This window comes from Felis catus, chromosome C1 (genome assembly GCF_018350175.1).
Source record: "Felis catus isolate Fca126 chromosome C1, F.catus_Fca126_mat1.0, whole genome shotgun sequence".
NCBI classification, from domain to species: Eukaryota; Metazoa; Chordata; class Mammalia; order Carnivora; family Felidae; genus Felis; species Felis catus.
This window is the reverse complement of record NC_058375.1, coordinates 148,296,570-148,314,878: the sequence shown is the minus strand read 5'-3', so window position 1 is coordinate 148,314,878 and position 18,309 is coordinate 148,296,570. Positions and strand designations below refer to the sequence as shown.

Here is an 18,309-nt window from a genome sequence, read left to right as displayed (position 1 = left end):
GAGTAAGTTCCCTCCCATTCTTTGCTCCTTCTCTGGGCTTCAAACCATTCTACTTAGACCTTCAGCCTCCTTTACCCCTCTGGAAAGCATTTTGCTTCTACCTTTTGCTGGTCCTAGTCTCACCTAGGGCCCAGGGATCCACTCTCTTTAGTCACTATTTCTTCTTTCTTTTCTTTTCTTTCTTTTCTTTCTTTTCTTTCTTTTCTTTCTTTTCTTTTTCTTTCTTTTTCTTTCTTTTTCTTTCTTTTCTTTCTTTCTTTCATTATTTGAGAGAGCACACACAAGCAGGGGAGGGGCAGAGAGAGAGGAAGAGAGAGATTCCCAAGCAGGCTCCACACTGTCAGTACAGAGCCTGACTCAGGGCTCGATATCACAAACCCTGAGATCATGACCTGAGCCGACATCAAGAGTTGGATGCTTAACTGACTGAGCTACTCAGGTGCCCCAGTCTGTATTTCTAAGGTTTGTCTTCAGGAACATTAGTCTCAAACTGTGATAGCCATTCCATTACCAAATATGTGTGAGAAACATTATATACTCTAGCCCTCCCTTAGGAGTTCACAATGCACAGAACCAAAGGCTCTGAAAGTCCTGCAAAGAATGAAATTAATGCTCTCTAACTCCACATTTGCCACTTACTGACTAAAAACCTTGGCTTAGATGTTAGCTTCAGGAGCCTGTGTCCTGCACATCCCAAATCTGCTAAAATTCCTAGTCAAACGTGCATTTTTCTTATGTCCAGCTCTTATTCCTGAGAGGATCTCCTGTTCAGTCTCAGTTTTCAGCCAAGGAGATATCTTTGGATTGAAACCCATTTTCAGATCCGAGATGATCACCATTGCCTTAAAACCAAGACATGAGGCATCCCACTTATAAACTCTCCCTACCTTCTTATGTTCTTGAGATGAGAAATGAGATCATGTCTGTGAACAGTGCTGTAAAACCATTAAATGCTATATAAATGTTAGTTGTTACTATTACGATGACTCACTCCGGTGCTGCGATCCCCCTCTCCCCGGGAAGTGACATTTTCAGAATTACTGTTTCATAATATAAAAATAACCGAAACTTACACATATAGCAATAGCCATTTCTATAAAAGGGTCCACTCTGTTCGTGCAATAAAATGACCGTGAAGTAGTACACCATCAGTTCTCTGTAGAATGGGGGAAGGAAGAAGCGTAGAGAGCATCCCCTTGAATCCTCAGGTTATCCCCATACACATAAACCCGTAAAGCACCCCACAAACATGTCCAGACACTCGGGGCTGCCTCTTGCCTTGTCTGGCCCAGACCTCCAGGGTCAGATCTCTGGTTCCCCACAGGCGCAGCAGTGGTAGCCCCTCCCGTCAGATTTCACAGTGACAGCCTGCTCAGGATCCCTTTCAAACCAGGCCAGGAAATGCCAGCCAAGGCCTGATTCCTCTAAGCCCCCAAACAATGGACGGTTCCTTGTTTGTTTTGAGAGATTGGAGCTGTGGCTCCCCCTTTCCTCAACACCCCAGCAAGGTTCAGAGGCACACCCAGCCAGAGAGCACAGCTAGGGCTGGCAGTGGCTCAAGGGCAAGGTTGAAGTTCATTTTGCTGACTTCATTCAAATCTCTACTCCAGGGAAAACAGAAGAGAAAGCCAGGCCTCTATAGCCCAAGTAAACCAGCCACAACTAAAAATATTTGGCTAAGCTAGACACAAAAGGACAAAAATTATATGGTTCCATTACCTAGAATAGGCAAATTATCATAGAGACAGAAAGTAGAATAGAGGTTACCAGGGGCTGGAGGGAGGAAAGGGGAGTTATTGTTTAATGGGTATGGAGTTCTGGTTGGAAATGACAAGAAAGATCCGGAAATAAATAGCAGTAATGGTTGCACAGCACTGCGCATGTACTTAATACACTGTACATGAAAACATGGTTAAATGTCAAATCTTGCATTATGCATATTTTCCCACAATAAAACAAAACAAAGAGCAATGGCACCAATAAAACATTTGGTATCAGTTCCCCTAACTTGGTGTCCATCCCTGGGGACACCCATCTGTGGTGGCAGAAATGCAGTCACAGGAGGAAGGATAAGATGGATTGGAATTTCAGTTCTGGCCATTGGGCCCCCACAGAAGAACCCCACCAGACTGCAGCACTGAGAGAGCTCCTGTAAGTTTGGGATGTGTGCAAAAAGTCTCCTCTTGTCTCTCTAAAGCATCTTCTTTTTTAAATGTTTACTTATTTTTGAGAGATGGGGGGGGTGCAGAGACAGAAGGGTACAGAGGATCCAAAGTGGGCTCTGTGCTGACAGCAGCGAGCCTGATGTAGGGCTCGAACTCATGAACCATGAGATCATGACCTGAGCCAAAGTCAGATGCTCAACCAACCGAGCCACCAGGCTCCCCTCTCAAGCATCTTTCTTAAGTCTTTTTTTTTTTTTAATGTTTATTTATTTTGTGAGCGAGAGACTGCAGGGGAGGGGCAAAGAGAGAGGGAGAGAGAGAATCCCAAGCAGGCTCCGCACTGCCAGCACAGAATCCGATGTGGGGCTGGAACTCATGAACCCTGGGGTCATGACCTGAGCTGAAATCAAGAGTCAGACGCTTAACCGACTGAGCCACCCAGGCACCCCTCTTTCTTAAGTCTTAAGGCAGTCTGAAAAGTTCTATTCCTTTGACAGAGGCTAGAAAGTATTGGAAAGACTCTGTGGTTATACGGTCTCCTTGAGGGTGAGAGCTCTGTGAGCAGAAAGCCAGTTTTGAAAAGATAGAAGCAGAATGGGGTCTACTCAGTAAAGATAGGTTTTCTGGAAATGAAACATGAAAAATGAAACAGGAAGGAAAAAGATACAACAGGTTGGTGGCTGGAACTGAGGCTCAATTCAAGACAATGGCCTCTAGGTGGTGCACACACCGTAATAAAGACCTTGAGAAGAGAGTTCATTTGCAAATGAAGCTTCAAGGCTCAGATCAGAAGAGGGGGAGCTTTTATAAATAAGCTACCCCACCCCAGCTGAAAGATAACCCCCAGATCTAAACACTCCGGGTCCGATTTAAAGATGGTTGAGTTTTGATTGTCTCGAAGACAATAGGAAGAAAGGTATGGCATGTACTTGAAGACCATGGAGCTGTGAGCTGTGGCTTTTCCTAGAGGAGAGAGAGAGAGGTACTGTGCACCCATGGAAACGTTCAGCTCTGAGAAAAAAGGGCCTCATTCACCAGGACTATTGTTATTCCTGAGAGAGTGCCAGTGGTGGTGTTTTCTGAACACACAGGTAGAAGGGGTGATTCTCTCAGCTGTCAAGCGAGAGTGTATTCAGTCTGCTCAGCTCCTGGAGGGTTTTTTTTCCCCCCTCCCCTTTTCAAGCCTGCTTGCTCTCAGCAGGTGCCCAAATGAGCAGGAGACCAGGGGGAGGAAGAGTCAGAAGGCAGGACTAGGAGCCAGGAAGATGAGGAGGGGCAGTTCTGCTCCCCCTTCTAGAGCTATTCTTATTTATACAAACAATTAACAGGCACACACGCAAACCCAGGCAGGGACAGACTTGATAATGACCTGGATAATGAAGCAATCCATTGCAGCAGAGAGTGGAGCAAGCAGCACTTCACTCTCAGGGCCCAGATTAATTCTATTTTTCTCCATTATACCACACAGCAGTGAGGGGTCACTTATGTCACCTTTGCTGAACAGGTCTATTCATGATTCTGTGCAAACTGGGATCACTCAGTCAATCGGTCAGATGCATTTACGAAGGACTTGCCAAGGGCCCCATGCTTCACTCCTGGCTGTGGTGAGATGTGGAGGAAGCAGAAACTTCTGTCTCAGCCTTTATGAAGCTACCGTCTAGGGCTGCGTTATCTATTATGGTAGCCACTAGTCACATGTGGCTACTTAATTTAAAATTAAAAGTAACGAAAATGGAAAATTCAACTCCTAAGTCATACTAGTTACATTTTAAGTGTTCAATATCACATGTGACTGGTGGCTACTGTCCTGGGCGGCACAAAAAACATTTCTGTCATTGCACAAAGTTCTATTGGACAGTGCTACGGCATTTTAGGCAACTTTGGGAACAGAATGAGACCACATGCAACAGACATGTTGCATCTCGCAGCCAGTAGGTGGTCTTCTGATTCCTACTCTAGTTTTTAGAGGCATTCTGAGAATGCCTGCCTTTGAGATGGGGCCTCAGAAATGTTGCCTTCCATTTTTCTCTTACCTCCTTTTCCTCAGTGAAAGCCAATTCAGGTATGTGTTTGCCCCTCAGGTATAGTCCCCGTGGAGATTAACCATTAAAGCCACAGTGTTATATGAACTATGGCTTTGTCCAGTCCAGGATACAGCTCTTCCTTGGAGTTTTGTCCCCAGGTTATGGAATCCTTACTCAGTTGATTAAGGCCACCTATTTCTACCTCAAGTCCTGACATTGGTTCCCAAGAAGTTCCTATTTTCCTAGTTCCACTCTGCAGTGACCCATGGGCCAGGTTGTCTTTTTTATTTTTTAATTTTCTTTCATGTTTATTTTTTCATTTTTACTCTATTTTTAATTCATTCAGAACTTTTAGTAAAAACAGAAAATTAGAGCAGTCCTCACATTCTCTGAATTCTACATATCAATCAAGTCTTTAATTCACATATTCTCAAATTTTGATTAATAAGAAATTACAAAGAAAGAAGAAAGCTAAAAAAAGAATAAAGCAGATGAAAATAGGCATAAAAACAAATGGTAATATAATCCTTTTATATGTGATAGATATTTCAATTTTTTTTTAAATATTTATTTATTTTTGAGAGAGAGAGAGAGAGCACGCGAGAGCGAGTGGAGGAGGGGCGGGGGGTGGGGGGGTGGCGGTACAGAATCTGAAGCAGGCTCCAGGCTCTGAGCTGTCAGCACAGAGCCCGACACGGAGTTCAAGCTTATGAACCATAAGTCAATGACCTTAGCCAAAGTTGGAGGCTTAACAGACTGAGCCACCCACGTCCCCGGGCCAGGTTGTTTTCTTACCAACTGCCCTGTAACCCTTCAAGGGAGCAGCTGTGTCCCCCATCTGCTCAGCCTCTGCCGACAGTCTCTGAACTCTGGCTCCCTGCTCTCTGCTTCTAACTGTTCTCTGCTTCACCCACAAGCCTTTGTTCTTTTGTTCAGCAGAACCATTCAGCATCTTTCACTCACCCACCGGACGTGGCAGGAGTGGTGACTCCTAACAAACAATGCATTCAGCCAAGTTCCCTCACTAACGTATGCAGGGGAGGGATCTGGTGGGCAGACCTACAGGAAGAGCAGGTAGGTAGCTTACAAATTACACACGGAGTCAATACCAGCTACAGCTACACGAGGCAGGCGCTGGTTTCTCCTCTGTGGTTTCCGATGCCTGGCGGGTAGATGCCTGGCTGAGGTAAAAGGAGAGAGGGAGCCACGAGTCCTCCAGGACCACACGGCTGCTTTGGACACGATCTGAAGCGAGTGGACTAAGGCAGGCTCTTTGGAGCTTAGTTCTGATTTTTTTCTTTCCTGACAGAACTTGTGTGTGGGGAATGCAGAAGCTGGAGTCTCCCCAGCCCTTTCAGGGTCTCTGGCTGCTGCCTCTTCCTTGCTTCACCAGCCACACCTGTCTGGGACACTCTGATGGTTTTTTATGTCACCCGATCATCTATCTATGGCAATTAGCTACAAAAATCTTGATCCCAAGTACCAAGACTACACCAACTCCAACCATCCTATTGGGCCGAGACGGTGCCTTTGTTACCACTTCCCTCTGGTTGGATGGGTCCCTGGATGTCGACCTGACAGAATTCTAGACCCATCTGGTGCGCCCCATCTTCATATTCAAACTATGGAGAACTTTGAAGGTCAGAACACCTGGGTCCACTTTCCAGCTCCTCCACCGTGTGCCATGTGATCTCAGACAAGTTACTCAACCTATCTGTGCTTCAGTCATCTATAAAGTAGGATAATTTTAGTACCTACTTGATAAAGTCATAATAGGGATTAATAAATTAATAACATGATGTGTTTAGAACAGTACTTAGAAAGTGTCTGCTGTTGTTGACAGTAGACACAGCATCATGGCCACATATGTCCTAGTATGGCTGCAGAGCAAGCCACCACAACCTTCTAGAGTGGGGACAGCCACTGCTTGGAGACCAGCTAAATCAAAAATGAAGTGTGATCTTCTCCACGAATAAATGCACACAGCTTGCTTCCTGCTGAACTATGGCCAGGCTGTTCCCAAAGACATCCACCCTGCCCCTGTCCCCATCAGGGCTGGGAGAAGCATCCCTTTAGGAGAGTTGAGTCTCTCTGGTTCTGGGGTGGCTTCCACTTGCCAGGCTTCTGCTGGGTTGTACCCTATGGCCACCAAGCATTGCCTTTGTTCCTCAGATGGCAAGAACCCGACTGTCCTAGAGGCAAGTTATGAGGAGATTCATGATTCTCGATGTCGAGTGATGTCTCTCCAGTGAAGGGGAGAATAAAGAAGGTGGGACAGTTGCCAGTCCCTTGCTCCACTTGGCACTCAGCATGTGACAGCTGCTGATCTTTAGCTAAAACCCTCTAGCTAACGGTTGCTGCCAGGTGAGACTGTCTTCCCTACCAACAGAGATCACCTCTCAAGTTTCTTTCTATCTTTTCTTTATGTCTATGAAACTTAAGGCTTTGGGGTGAGGGAGGGGAAACGTGTGTAATGATCCTGTCCCAGACTTGTGGAACCCAGATCTCCGAGGACAGAGCTCAATCCCCTCCCTGATTCCCATGCACTTCTCTGTGGGAAAACTATGGATTTATGGGAATCATCTGACCCTGAGGGGTCTGGAGCCAGATGGTCATTTAGTATAAGCTTAGCAGATTTTGTCCAAAGGCAGAAAAGAACTGTCATTTCTCTGTCCCAATTCTAGTTTTCTGAGAATTGCCTGAGGAAGTCAATAGTTGGGTCCAGATGAAAATTGTCTTATCTTTTCTAGTTGAATTTGGACTCCCTGCTGCCTGGCTTCCCAGCCCTCCTCCTGCAGGATCCTATGCCGAGATGAGTACCAGCGCCTACGTGGGGTTCTTTGAATATCTGGGTTGAGGTCTGCCTTGGGTCTGAGTGGCAGAAAGGCCATGGGAAGGGACACGCTGGTCTCAATGGGAGGGAAAGTGGGAGCCACTGTAGGTCATTAACCCAGGTCCCACCCCTCGTTAAGAGCCTGGGGGCTTGACAGGGAAGCTCAGGCACCATCTCCAGCACAACCCTCACTGGATGCTGTTTGGCAGCCTTTGGCATGTGTGAGAACACGTGGCTGAGATATTTCCCCGCAGAGCCCTTCCCAAGAACAGCCGTTCTGACAGCCAGCAGGCAGCTCCTGGACAGACCACAGGCCTAGGAGGGAGGAGGGCTCGGGATACACATAGTGTCAGCCCAGCTCTGAGGAATGAAGCTCTTCCTGGGGCAGGACCAGCCAGGCACCTAAGATTGTGAGAACAGCCTCGTAACGTCCTCCTCAGTGGATTTCGTAAGAGAGCCTGCAAAGGCTGAGGGCCACATATTTGCCACTCTTCACAACAGGAAGAGTTTTGTAATCTTACATGCTGTTGGTGGGGCCGATGGATAATGAGGATTAAACATCTGTGATGTGCTGTGTTACTTTACCAGAAAAACCACTGAGGCCTGTACTGTTAATCCCGTACCCTGTCAGCTGATAAGGGTGGGCACTCACTGGTTCCTAAGGCTGGAGAACATCTGTTGCCATTGTTTGACTTGTCTCCTCTAGACTTGCTGCAGAAAAGCTTTGTAATAGTTATTTGCAAAAGCAGGTGGAGTGTTTTGAAGAAAAGTCCTGTATAAACAGAATGAACACAACACCAGAATGTTTCACTTTGAGGCTAATCCTACCCCATCCCCATTCAGGCTGTGTCATGTCAGGAAGGTTGCCACTTTCCCTGCAGAAGGGCCCTTTGAGGCAATGGGCAGAACCACATGGCATCGTGGTCAGAAGATATGAAGATGAGCCCTAACCTGACTGTGTGACCTCGACTAAGTCATTCAAACGTTTTCCTTATTTTGTCATCTGGAAAATGTGGGGAAGCAGAGATACTTTGGTGTTGTGGAGGATTAACTACACAATGCTTATGAAATGTATTGGCTGATGGCTAAAAAAGTCCATAGAAAGTTCTGGTTTCAGGCATGGCTTCATTCAGGGCTCTAAGGATACCACCAGGTTTGTGCCTTGGTCTTTCTCCCCCCGGGGAGACCCTGTTCCTGGATACATTTGGCAGCTCTGGCCTCAGCCTCTCACCATCCCAACACTCAGGGAAGCAGAGAAAAACGTGTGCCTGCGACTTGGCATCCTGGCATTCATCAGATTCAGTCTGCCCACACCAGGCTAAGTCACCTGCCCATCCCTGAACCAACCAATGTGGCTGGGACATTGAATGCGTTGAATCCACTTTACTCGTTTCCTCACCCACTCACCAAGTGTGAGCACCTGCCATCCTGCCAGGCACTATTGTATATTCTGGGGACATAGTAGGGATAAGAGATCAGACCCCTACCCTGTTGGGGCTTTCTTCCCAGTAAGAGAGATGGAAAACAAACAAGTACATTGTGTAAGATGATACAAAATTGGGAAATGATGACAGCTATAAAAAAAAAAACAATAAGAAGGTAGAGAGTGAAGTGGGGTGGGGGTGGAGTGCTGCTTTAGAGAAGATGGTCAGAGAAGTCCTCTCTTAGGAAATGACATTTGAATAGAGGTCTGAATGAAATGAGAATAGAGGCTGCGTGAAGAAGATCTGAGTATAGAACATGCTGGGCGTCGGGAGCAGGTGCAAAGGCTCTGAGGCAGAATAAGCCAGGCTTATTAAGGAAGAGCCACAAAGGTCCATATAGTCAGAGTCTCATGGACTGAGCGGAGTGCAGTGGGAGAGGGGGAGAGAAGGGGCAGAGCCATGTTATACTGGGCTCTGCAGGCTTCTGACCATGGTGACAAGTCTGGAGTCTTTCCAAAAGGGCAGAGACACAACACAACATGAGTTATGTTCGAAAAATATGTCCACATACAAATGGCCAACAGGTGTGTGAAAAGGTGCTCAACATCATTAAGCATTAGAGAAATGCAAATCAAATCTAAAATAAGGCATCACATCACACCTGTCAGAATGGCCGTCATCAAAAAGACAAGAGGTAATATTGTTGGCAAAGACGTGGAGAAAAGAGAGCCCTTGTGCACTGTTAGTGGGCATGTAAATTGTGGCCGCCATGATGGAAAACAGTTTGGAGGTTCTTCAAAAGGTTAAAAATTGAACTACCATGATTCGGCAATCCCACTTCTGGGTGTGTATCCAAAGGAAATAAACTCAGTATCTTGAATGGATATGCGCACCCCCATGTTCACTGCAGTATATTTCACAATAGCCAGACTATGGAAACAATCTGAAGACCCACCAACGGATGAATGAATAAAGAAAATCGGTATATTTACAACGGAATATCATACAGCCACGAGAAAGAAGGAAATGCTGCATTTGCAAGGACACGGATGGACCTTCAAGGCATTATGCTAAATGAGATAAGTCAGATAGTGAACGGCATACTGTATGATTGCCTATGTGAAATTTTTAAAAATGTGAACTTGTAAAAACAGACTAGAATGGTGATTACCAGTGACTGGGAAATGGGGGAATTAGATATGCTTTAAAGATACAAATTTACAACTAGCAGGTAAATAAATTCTGGAGATCTAATGTACAACATAGTGATTATTGTCAACAATACTGATGATTAACTTCAAAGTTATGAAGAGACTAGATCTGAACTCCTCTCAACTCAAAAAAAATGATAAATATGTAACATGATAAAGGTGCTAATGCAACTATAGTAACATATTACAATATATAAATGTATCAAATGACGTGTTGTGATTATATCTCATTTTTAAAGAGACACACATATAAAACAACCCCCTGCAGTGTGGAGAGGGCTGGGGGAAGCAGGGATAGACAAGTGTCTGGGACCATGGGGTGGCATAGAACTGGTAAGAAGTGGCAAGACTTAGGAGTATTTTAAATTATGGGTTCCATCCCTGGAAGCGGAACCTTGTAACCTTCTCACACGGAGATTAGAGGCTGGTGCCTGAAGTCGTGAGGGTAGATTCTGGGGGACAAAAAGCATGAACTTTCCATGCTTTGACCATTTGTAGTAGTTTCATGCAGGTTTTTTTTTTTTTTTTCTTTTGGAGCTATATTCTGACCATCATTAGCCTTTTCTGGGTTGGGGACTGTATCTTCAGTCTTGTTTCCTTCCTCCAAGCCCCAGAATCACAATGAAGGGTTTTAGAGAAGTGGTCTGACCCCAATCTCTTAACAACAGGTGAGAATCCCGAGGCTTTGAACAATTCTGGGATGGTGCAAAGACCCTCAGCTGCTGAGAGCTGGAGCCAGGATGCAGCTTTTGCGGTTCCCAGGGCTGGCTTCATTCACGAACAAAGGGTACTGCCACGGACTGGTGGGGGTGATAGGAGAGGGTTTAACCCTCCTGCAGTCCCCATCAGCATCTCTCAGATGAAGTATGCTCAATAAACAGGGCTGCCCTCAACCATGATGCCCCCCCAAGGCTCCCCAGACAAAAATCCTTGAGACACCCCTATGCGTTTCATCAGCACCTCCAACGAGAGTCAAGAGTCCAGGCCAACGAGAGGCAGGCACACAGATGGAAAACACTAGGGTGTGCCTTATTTGTGTTATTTATTTTTTAGAGGAAACCTCATGTGAAGCGTAGACTTTTCATTCCTGCTGGGAGAGCTGCCAGCGGACAGTTCATTGCTCTTGTGCCAGAGGGACACACGTTAGCTTTTGAGCAGAGCTGTGGTTCTCTAGTCTGTAAAGCAAGATGCATGGGCTGTTCTGCAGGATGGAACAGCCAGAGAGGGGCTGCCTGAAACCCTCCCCCACACACTTGGGGGGAGCCGGGGCCAGCCTCCTGCAGGAAAGGGAGCCGGGGACACCTTGCTATTGCACTCAGGACCCAGCACAGCCCCTGACACTCAGGGGGAATTGACACATGCTCAGTGAGAGCAGGGCCAGAGTGGCTCTGCCCCCAAGATAGGCACACTTACTGGGTGTGTAGGCACATGCCCGCTGGGCTGCCTCAGGGGTGATGGGGACATGGGGGGGGGGGGGGGAGGAGGGGCTGGGTCTTGCGAGGGTGGAGAAGAGCTGAGTCATCTATGGTTCTCACCAAGGGCATCGCAGCCAAGGGCTCTCTCTCATTCTTTCTCTCCCCATCACCCATCCCACGGTTTTAATTTTCTTCTAAGAAAAATAATCCAGCGTCTTTTTAATCAGTAACCACGGTGGTCAGGAGAAGCCAACACAGAGGTCGGGAGGAGTGGTTAGTGGGTTTAATCAAGAAAATGGCCCGGCTGTCCTCTCTGGGGAGGGCAGGGCAGCGATGCCTTGGATGGCTGTCTTTCCTCACACTCATTTCAGTGGTGAGCCAGCTGGCAGTGCAGGGCTGCTGTCTCTCAGCGTCTGTGTGGTGCTGAGGGCACAGGCAGGGTGCATAAATATTCAGTAATGAGCTCCCTGAGAGTGCAGGGAGTCTTGACGGAAGATACAGGCAGGAAGCGCAGTTCCTCTGGTGTGAAGCAGGGAAATGGGGAGCGGGTCTGAGGTCCACAGGGGAGGGAGGCCTGACCACAGGACGCACTGCTGGCCCTGAGCACTTGATCGAAGATTCTAATGGGCCCGCGGATGCCAGCCAGCAAAACAAAGAGGAAGGTGGCCCCGGAGGAGTGGTGCAGTGGGGAGAGGATGGAGGTGAGGCTGGTGTCCTGTGATTTGGTCCTATGGTCCTGACTCCTTAGTATGGACTTTAATAAAGAAGGGGTGGGGCACCACACACACACACACGCACACACATGCACGGTTTCCTGCTTCTGACCTCAAACAGGAGTGTGGGGGCTGCCCCTGTGCGTTGGTGCAGGCAGTGGGCTTCGGGATAACGCTCTCTGTGGCTGCTGGCCACCGGGAGGGCACCCTTGCCAACAAGGAGGATAACTGCTGCAAGTGCCCAGGGGGCTTCAGTCAACGCACCCCCCAAAGATGGGCACCGGGAAGGGGCACAGTCGTGCTCCGACCTTCCTGTGTCATTCTGCCCAACAGCGCAGCCCCCTTCCCGGACAGCCACAGAACACACTGCTGGCCTTGAGCACTCAATCAACCTTGTTGCTGGGCCTCCTCATCTCAGCCCTCAGCCCAATGTTGTGTGGAGCCTCCGTAGCTGCTGAGGACATCCTCGAGTGCTCCCTTTGTGCGTGTTCCTATCTCGTCATTCCTAACATTTCCTTGCTTCTTCTCTAGGTGGCAAACACAGCCAGGTGAAGGGTTGACTCCCAGGTTCTTGTTTTTCCCCTCCCGTCCCCTGTACCCAGGGAAAGCTCTGAAACAACACACCTCCTGCTCCTTGAGCCCCATGTGGCCTAGAAGAGGCTGCCCATCTTTCCTTCCTGCACAAAATGCAGAGAACACACATATTTTTCTAGCCATGCTATATGGAGATTTCCCTTTATTCAGCATTTCAGCTCCCGGTCTATGTGTCTATGTGTATCTGTGTCTATATGCACATGTTGGCCAATTGTTGCCTATCTTAAAAACAAATCATCTCTAACATTTCTGTTCGCATCACAGAAACCCAGCAGGTACCATAGTAAAGTCCTCCTAAAAGGTGGCAAGTTCACCAAGGGCTTTTTTTTTTCCCCCTCCTGGAAAGCACACTGAAATGTTTAGAGAAAATAACACCAGACCCAGAGCACAAAGGGCCTCTCTCCTGAAGGAGAGCAGTTGCTATTATTTTGGTTCCACGTGAGCAACATAAAAATGCCAATCGTCTTTTCTCTGGTGACCACTCACGTCAGAGGTACCTCTGTGGCCCTCCTCTCACAGATCAATTTAATTACAGGCACGAATGCCCGCTGAGTGTGGGGTGCAAACTGGGAGCCTTGGATTTCAATGAAGTCCAAACTGCTTTGAAATCCAAATACGGCCAACCCTCAATTATCCACGCCGAGGAAAGGGAGCGTGGATAATCCTGAACAGCAGATGATTAAAAAATCATTTCTTTTGGCTTTGGGGAGGTACCATATGCTATTTGCAACAGAGCAGCAAAATTTCCTCTCTAGTTATGTTTTGCTGAGATTAATATTGCAGTGTGCTTGCATTTCTCCTCATGCACCAGCGGACAGCAGTGGGAGTAAGACAGAGGAGTGAGTGCAGGAGCAAATTGAGTGGCAGGGGAAGCCAGGGAGAAGGGGAGGAGGAACACAGCCTGAAGTACTGATGAAAAAAATGAAGGCTCCGGGGCCTTCCTGTCTTAATTTGAAAAGAGAGTAGAAGGGAGGAGAAGGAGAAAGAAGAAAAAGAAGAGTAAACAAATTCTAAAACTCTAAATGGAGAGGCCAGCTTTAAGAGACCAAGCTCCCCTGGGGCACTGCCTTACTTCTGTCAAGCTTTCTGAAAAATATAGGATTCTGTGACATGATTCATTTTCTTAGAATACCCAGTCTACTCTGATCTCTGGAGCATGACTAGTGCTTTCCTGCCTCGTTGCTTTTGCTTATTCTAAATCACCTGCCTACAATGCCCTCTTCTTCTCCCGTCCTATCCAAAGTTCATCCATCTTTCAAGACCCAGCACATTTCCTGCCATTCCATAAAGACTTTTCTTCTTTTTTCAATGTTTGTTTATTTATTTATTCAGAGAGAGAGTGAGCGACTGTGAGCAGGGAGAGGGGGTAAAGAGAGACAGGGAGACAGAGAATCCCAAGCAGGCTCCACACTGTCAGCACAGACCCCCCCCCCCCCGCCCCGACATGTGGCTCAATCCTATGAACCACGAGATCATGACCTGAGCTGAAATCAAGAGTCAGACCCCCAACAGACTGAGCCACCCAGGTGCCTCTCCATAAAGCCTTCTGTCCTCATATCCACTGGAAGCAACCTTCTTCCTCTCCCATCCTCCTTCTCAATGCCCACAGCACAGTGTTCTCTCTCCTCACCTATCTGGAGTGTAAGCTTCCAGAGCACAGGGAGAGATGTGCCAGGCCACTTAGTGTTTCTCTTTTTGGTGCATGGTAGGTGCCCCCTACCTGGAGATTGAGAGACCGAATCTTGCAGCAAGGTGTGAAGACACTAAACCAATGGTTCTCAAGCTTGAGTGGTATTAGGCTTTCATGGGGGACTTGGTGATAAGAGTTTCCCCAAAATCAGACCCCTGGGGATGCTGCTTCAGAAGGTTGGGGGACTCAGAGTTTTCAACAAATTTTTCGACAAATACTCAGGAGATTGACCCCCGAGAAGTCAGCTGTAAACACATACATCACCAAGGCTCACACACTGAACTTCCATCCTGGGATGCCATTTACATAGCTGAAGCCAAAATTTAAGAACAGAGACACTAAAGAACACACTGGCATTATTACTGTTCTCGGTCATGCTTCCTAATGCTGAGGACAGCATTTTCTTAAGTAGGAAAAAAAAAAAAAACCCTAAGAACAGTAGTGAAAACAGTACAGAAATTTGCAACAGATTCTCCATATTTCCATCAGCTGAAGCTGCACATTTTTGTACTTTTTAGCATCTCTGATGTTGGGGTGCCCCTTACAATCCGCATTTGGGGCACAGCACTGACAGCATTTACTGGCTTGGTCCTAGCTCCTCACTCTGCAATCATGTGCATCCCTGGGGCTACCTCGGTTGAATTTCACTGCCATTTACATAAGTTTTGAAAGATTATACTATAATTTGGTGTTGAAATGAAAAATTGTGTACACAGAAGGGCATGAAAACAGAATAGCAGGATATAAGTTTGCTGTTAGTGAAACAAACATTTACTGGAGGAATAACCATACCTCTATACTTTCTTGCAAAGAAGTAACCAATTGAACCAATCGTGTTATAGCTTTGTTACTCAGACTGTAGTATCAGCTGTGTGGCCCCACCTGGGAGTGTGTGAGAAGGACAGAATCTCAGGCTCGAGCCCAGACCTATTTTATATCTGCTTTTAAACAAGATCCTCAGGTGATTTGTATGAACATCAAAGTTTGAGAAGTATAGCTTTATGGGGCTCAAGAAAGGGATATATCCACCAGTAGATAAAACTGAGTTATGTTTAGTTACAGAAGGATTGCCTATCACACGCTAGGCAAAAAAGCTTGTAAAAAGAGATGCCAATGACTAGAAAAAAAATTCAGGTGAGGGTGCCTGAGTGGCTCAATTGGTTAAGCATCTGGCTGTTGATCTCAGGGTTATGAGTTCGAACTCAGCATTGGGGTCAGTGTTGGGGCATGAAGCCCACTTTAAAAAAAAAGATACAGGTGATAATAAGGAAACATCATCAATTCACTTGCAAGCCGGGAGGACATTATTGTAGGAAAAACTATGGCCGTGGCTGACTTAAAAGTGATTCTAAAAAGTTCAACTGAACGTGAATACATTTTGCGGAACACCTTAACCAATTTATTTCCCTGTCTTCCTTTTTAGATACGTACAAGAGTGATTTGTGGTAACAACAGATGTTTAAATTAATCTAAAAGAGCTCTTTCAATCAGAAGGAAAACTATGAGGAAAGAAAGCATCGTGTCATAGTTTAATTAGGAACATTCTTTGTTCTTAATGATACATCAAGTGATGGTGAATTTTACAAGCAAAGACATCTCAGATGTAAAGAAATACAAGTGAAAGTCCCACACACTTTACCACATTGCCTTTTTTCTTAGAGTTTAAATGTCAATAATAACTGTTTCAACTCTGATAATTCTTAACATCAAATTATTTTGCATAAAAGATGAAATTTTGAGGTTAACTCTGCTTTTTACATTTTCACATTTTTTTAGGTCCACCATTTTTTAGGTCTGTGCCATTCATCTCTTACTAAAAACAAACACAAACAAAAACATTTTGCCTGCTCTAGCCACCATATTTTAGAAGCCAGCTACAGAAGAATGAAGAAAATCTCAAGTGAGAGATGGAAACGAGGCAGAAAGGCTTTGGTCCAGGAGGACCCAAACAGCTATCACACCTTCTTTTCCTATCTCAAACAATGGCAACCACAAAACATTAAAAAAAACCTACTAGCCGCTTTCACATGTTACTGTATTTGATCCTGAGAAACCTATCAAACAGGTATCATTATCCCCTTTTCCACAAGTGAGGAGAGTGAGGTCAGACAAATGAAATAACTCACCCAAGAAGACAAGGATCATCAGTGGTGGGACCAGGATTCGAAGGAGGCATCACCGCAGCCCCTCTGAGCCCAAGCCTCTGGAAGCACAGCTCCTGAAAGCACATCGCCATCTGTAGCCTGGGCTGTGTTGCAACCACTGCCAGCCTGCGATGGCAGATAGTTCGAAACATAGTCCTCAGGGTTAGTGAGCAATCCATACGCTGCCTTCTGTGGACCTGAAGGTCTGCGGCAGAGTTACTGGCCTGACAGCGCTCTTCGCTGAAAGCGACGGCTCAGAACGCGAAAGCCCTTGCCTCTGAGTGTAGTACCAGGGCCTACCCGTTCTTGACGGGACCTCAGGTTTTCTTTCCATGTAATGTGCCCCTATTTCCTGCAGAGTTTCTTGGAACTTTCTTTCAGATTGAGTTTAGCTCACTCCACACCGGGCTTTCATTTGAGAGCACACCATATGACTGACACATTGCCTGACCGTTGGGGCACATCTCATCGCTAACCTTTGAACCTGCTTCATGGCTTCACCTCAAGAACCTTCTCCCTGAGATTCTTCCTCCTTTCTAATTAACTTTCTAATAGGGGCACCTGGGTGGCTCAGTTGATTGAGCGTCCATCCAACTCTTGATTTGGCTCAGGTCATGATCTTACTGTTTGTGGGTTTGAGCCAGACGTTGGGCTCTGAGCTGACAGCTTGGAGTCTGCTTGGGTTCCCTCTCTCCCCCTCTCTGCTTGCTCTCTCTCTCTCTCTCTCTCTCTCTCTCTCTCTCTCTCAAAATAAATAAACTTTAATAAAGAATGCTATTCTGAAAAGTGATCTCTCTTCTCAGTAATTAATGATTCTCCATCGTTGCTGGCATTAGAATCACCTGAAGAGCAAGAAAAACTCTCCAGAGCTCAGGCCACACCTCCTGCCAATTAACCAGAGTCTCCAGATGAATCTCTGGAGGGATCCAGGATCAGTATTTTTTAAACTGGGCCAGTGATCTCAATAGGCAACCAAGTTTGTGAGGGATCAAATCACAATCCCTTTAGTAATCTTCCCTCGACTACATAGCCATTCTTCAAAAATAGCTTTTGTTTTCATTCTAAAAAAGCCCCACACATTTATTGTGCAATTGTTAGCCTTGCAAATACAGCCAAGCAAAGGGAAGGAAATACTAATCACTAGCAACCTCACTCTGAAGCAGTAACTACTGCTAAAGTGTTCAGGAACGTAACGCCAGCATCTTTTCTTTGTATCTCTTTTGTACGTGTGTATTTTATTGTATGTCCGTTTTTGTAGCCTGCTTTTCTCACCCAAACATCCTTTCTCTTGTTCTCAACCTCTTCCCTTTTTCTCCTCTGTCCTGACTTCCGTAGCTTTAATAAGTCAGTCTTTGCTGGGCTTTTCAACAAGGCCTTCTGCTGTGAGTTCTGAAGCCTCCTTTTATCCTAATGGACGATTCAGTTCAGAAGCACTAAACGTGTTCCTTCTGGAGCCACTGTCTTTCCAAATGACTACCATCTGGCTGCCCGACTGCTCAAGCCAGATGTACCTGAGGTCATCCTAGATTCCTTGGCCATCTCACACTTTGTTTCGAACCAATTATCAAAGCACACCCATTGTACCTCTTAATATTTTTTGAATCCATATACATCTCTGTATCCTACAGCCGCAACTTCCCTCCATCAAGACATTTATCATCTTTGCCATGGTCTCCTAACTGATCTTCCTCCTCTGCTTTTCTTTAGTCCACTCCCCACACCATCTGAGTGAGTTCATAAAGCCATTCCCATTACCTTGATGGCAGAGTCCATGTGCCTTACTAAGGCTTTCAAAACCTATGGGATCAGCACCTGTTTAACTCGTGTCTCCTCCAACCTCCTCCCACAACCCCACACACACCTGGTCCACAGTGCTTCAGGAACACAGAACTGTATCCCTCTTTGTTGTGCCTCCAACATGTCTTCCATTCCTTTTTCTGGTGGATGCCTACTCATCTTGCAGGTCTCAGATGGTTTCTCACTTCCCTGGAGAAGTCTCCTCTGACTCCCTAAATCTGGATCAGGGGCCCTCTTTGTGTCCCCCCCACCCCCCGTAATGTCCTGTACCTCTGCGCAGCAAAGCCCGCAATCACACT

The 18,309-nt window shown here is 46.3% G+C and overlaps 1 protein-coding gene across 4 annotated transcripts in view; it reads right to left on the bottom strand.

The window, feature by feature from the left end:
• DAPL1 (death associated protein like 1) overlaps window positions 1-16,683 on the bottom strand; it is a 114,548-nt gene extending 97,865 nt beyond the window's left edge. For all 4 annotated transcript variants that reach the window (XM_045033848.1, XM_045033852.1, XM_045033847.1 and 1 more), the window contains exon 1: window positions 16,196-16,683. In XM_045033848.1, coding sequence (XP_044889783.1) covers window positions 16,196-16,392 — 197 coding nt within the window. In that variant the 5' untranslated portion in view covers window positions 16,393-16,683. The remainder of the gene's footprint in view (window positions 1-16,195) is intronic.
• Window positions 16,684-18,309: the final 1,626 nt, after the last annotated feature.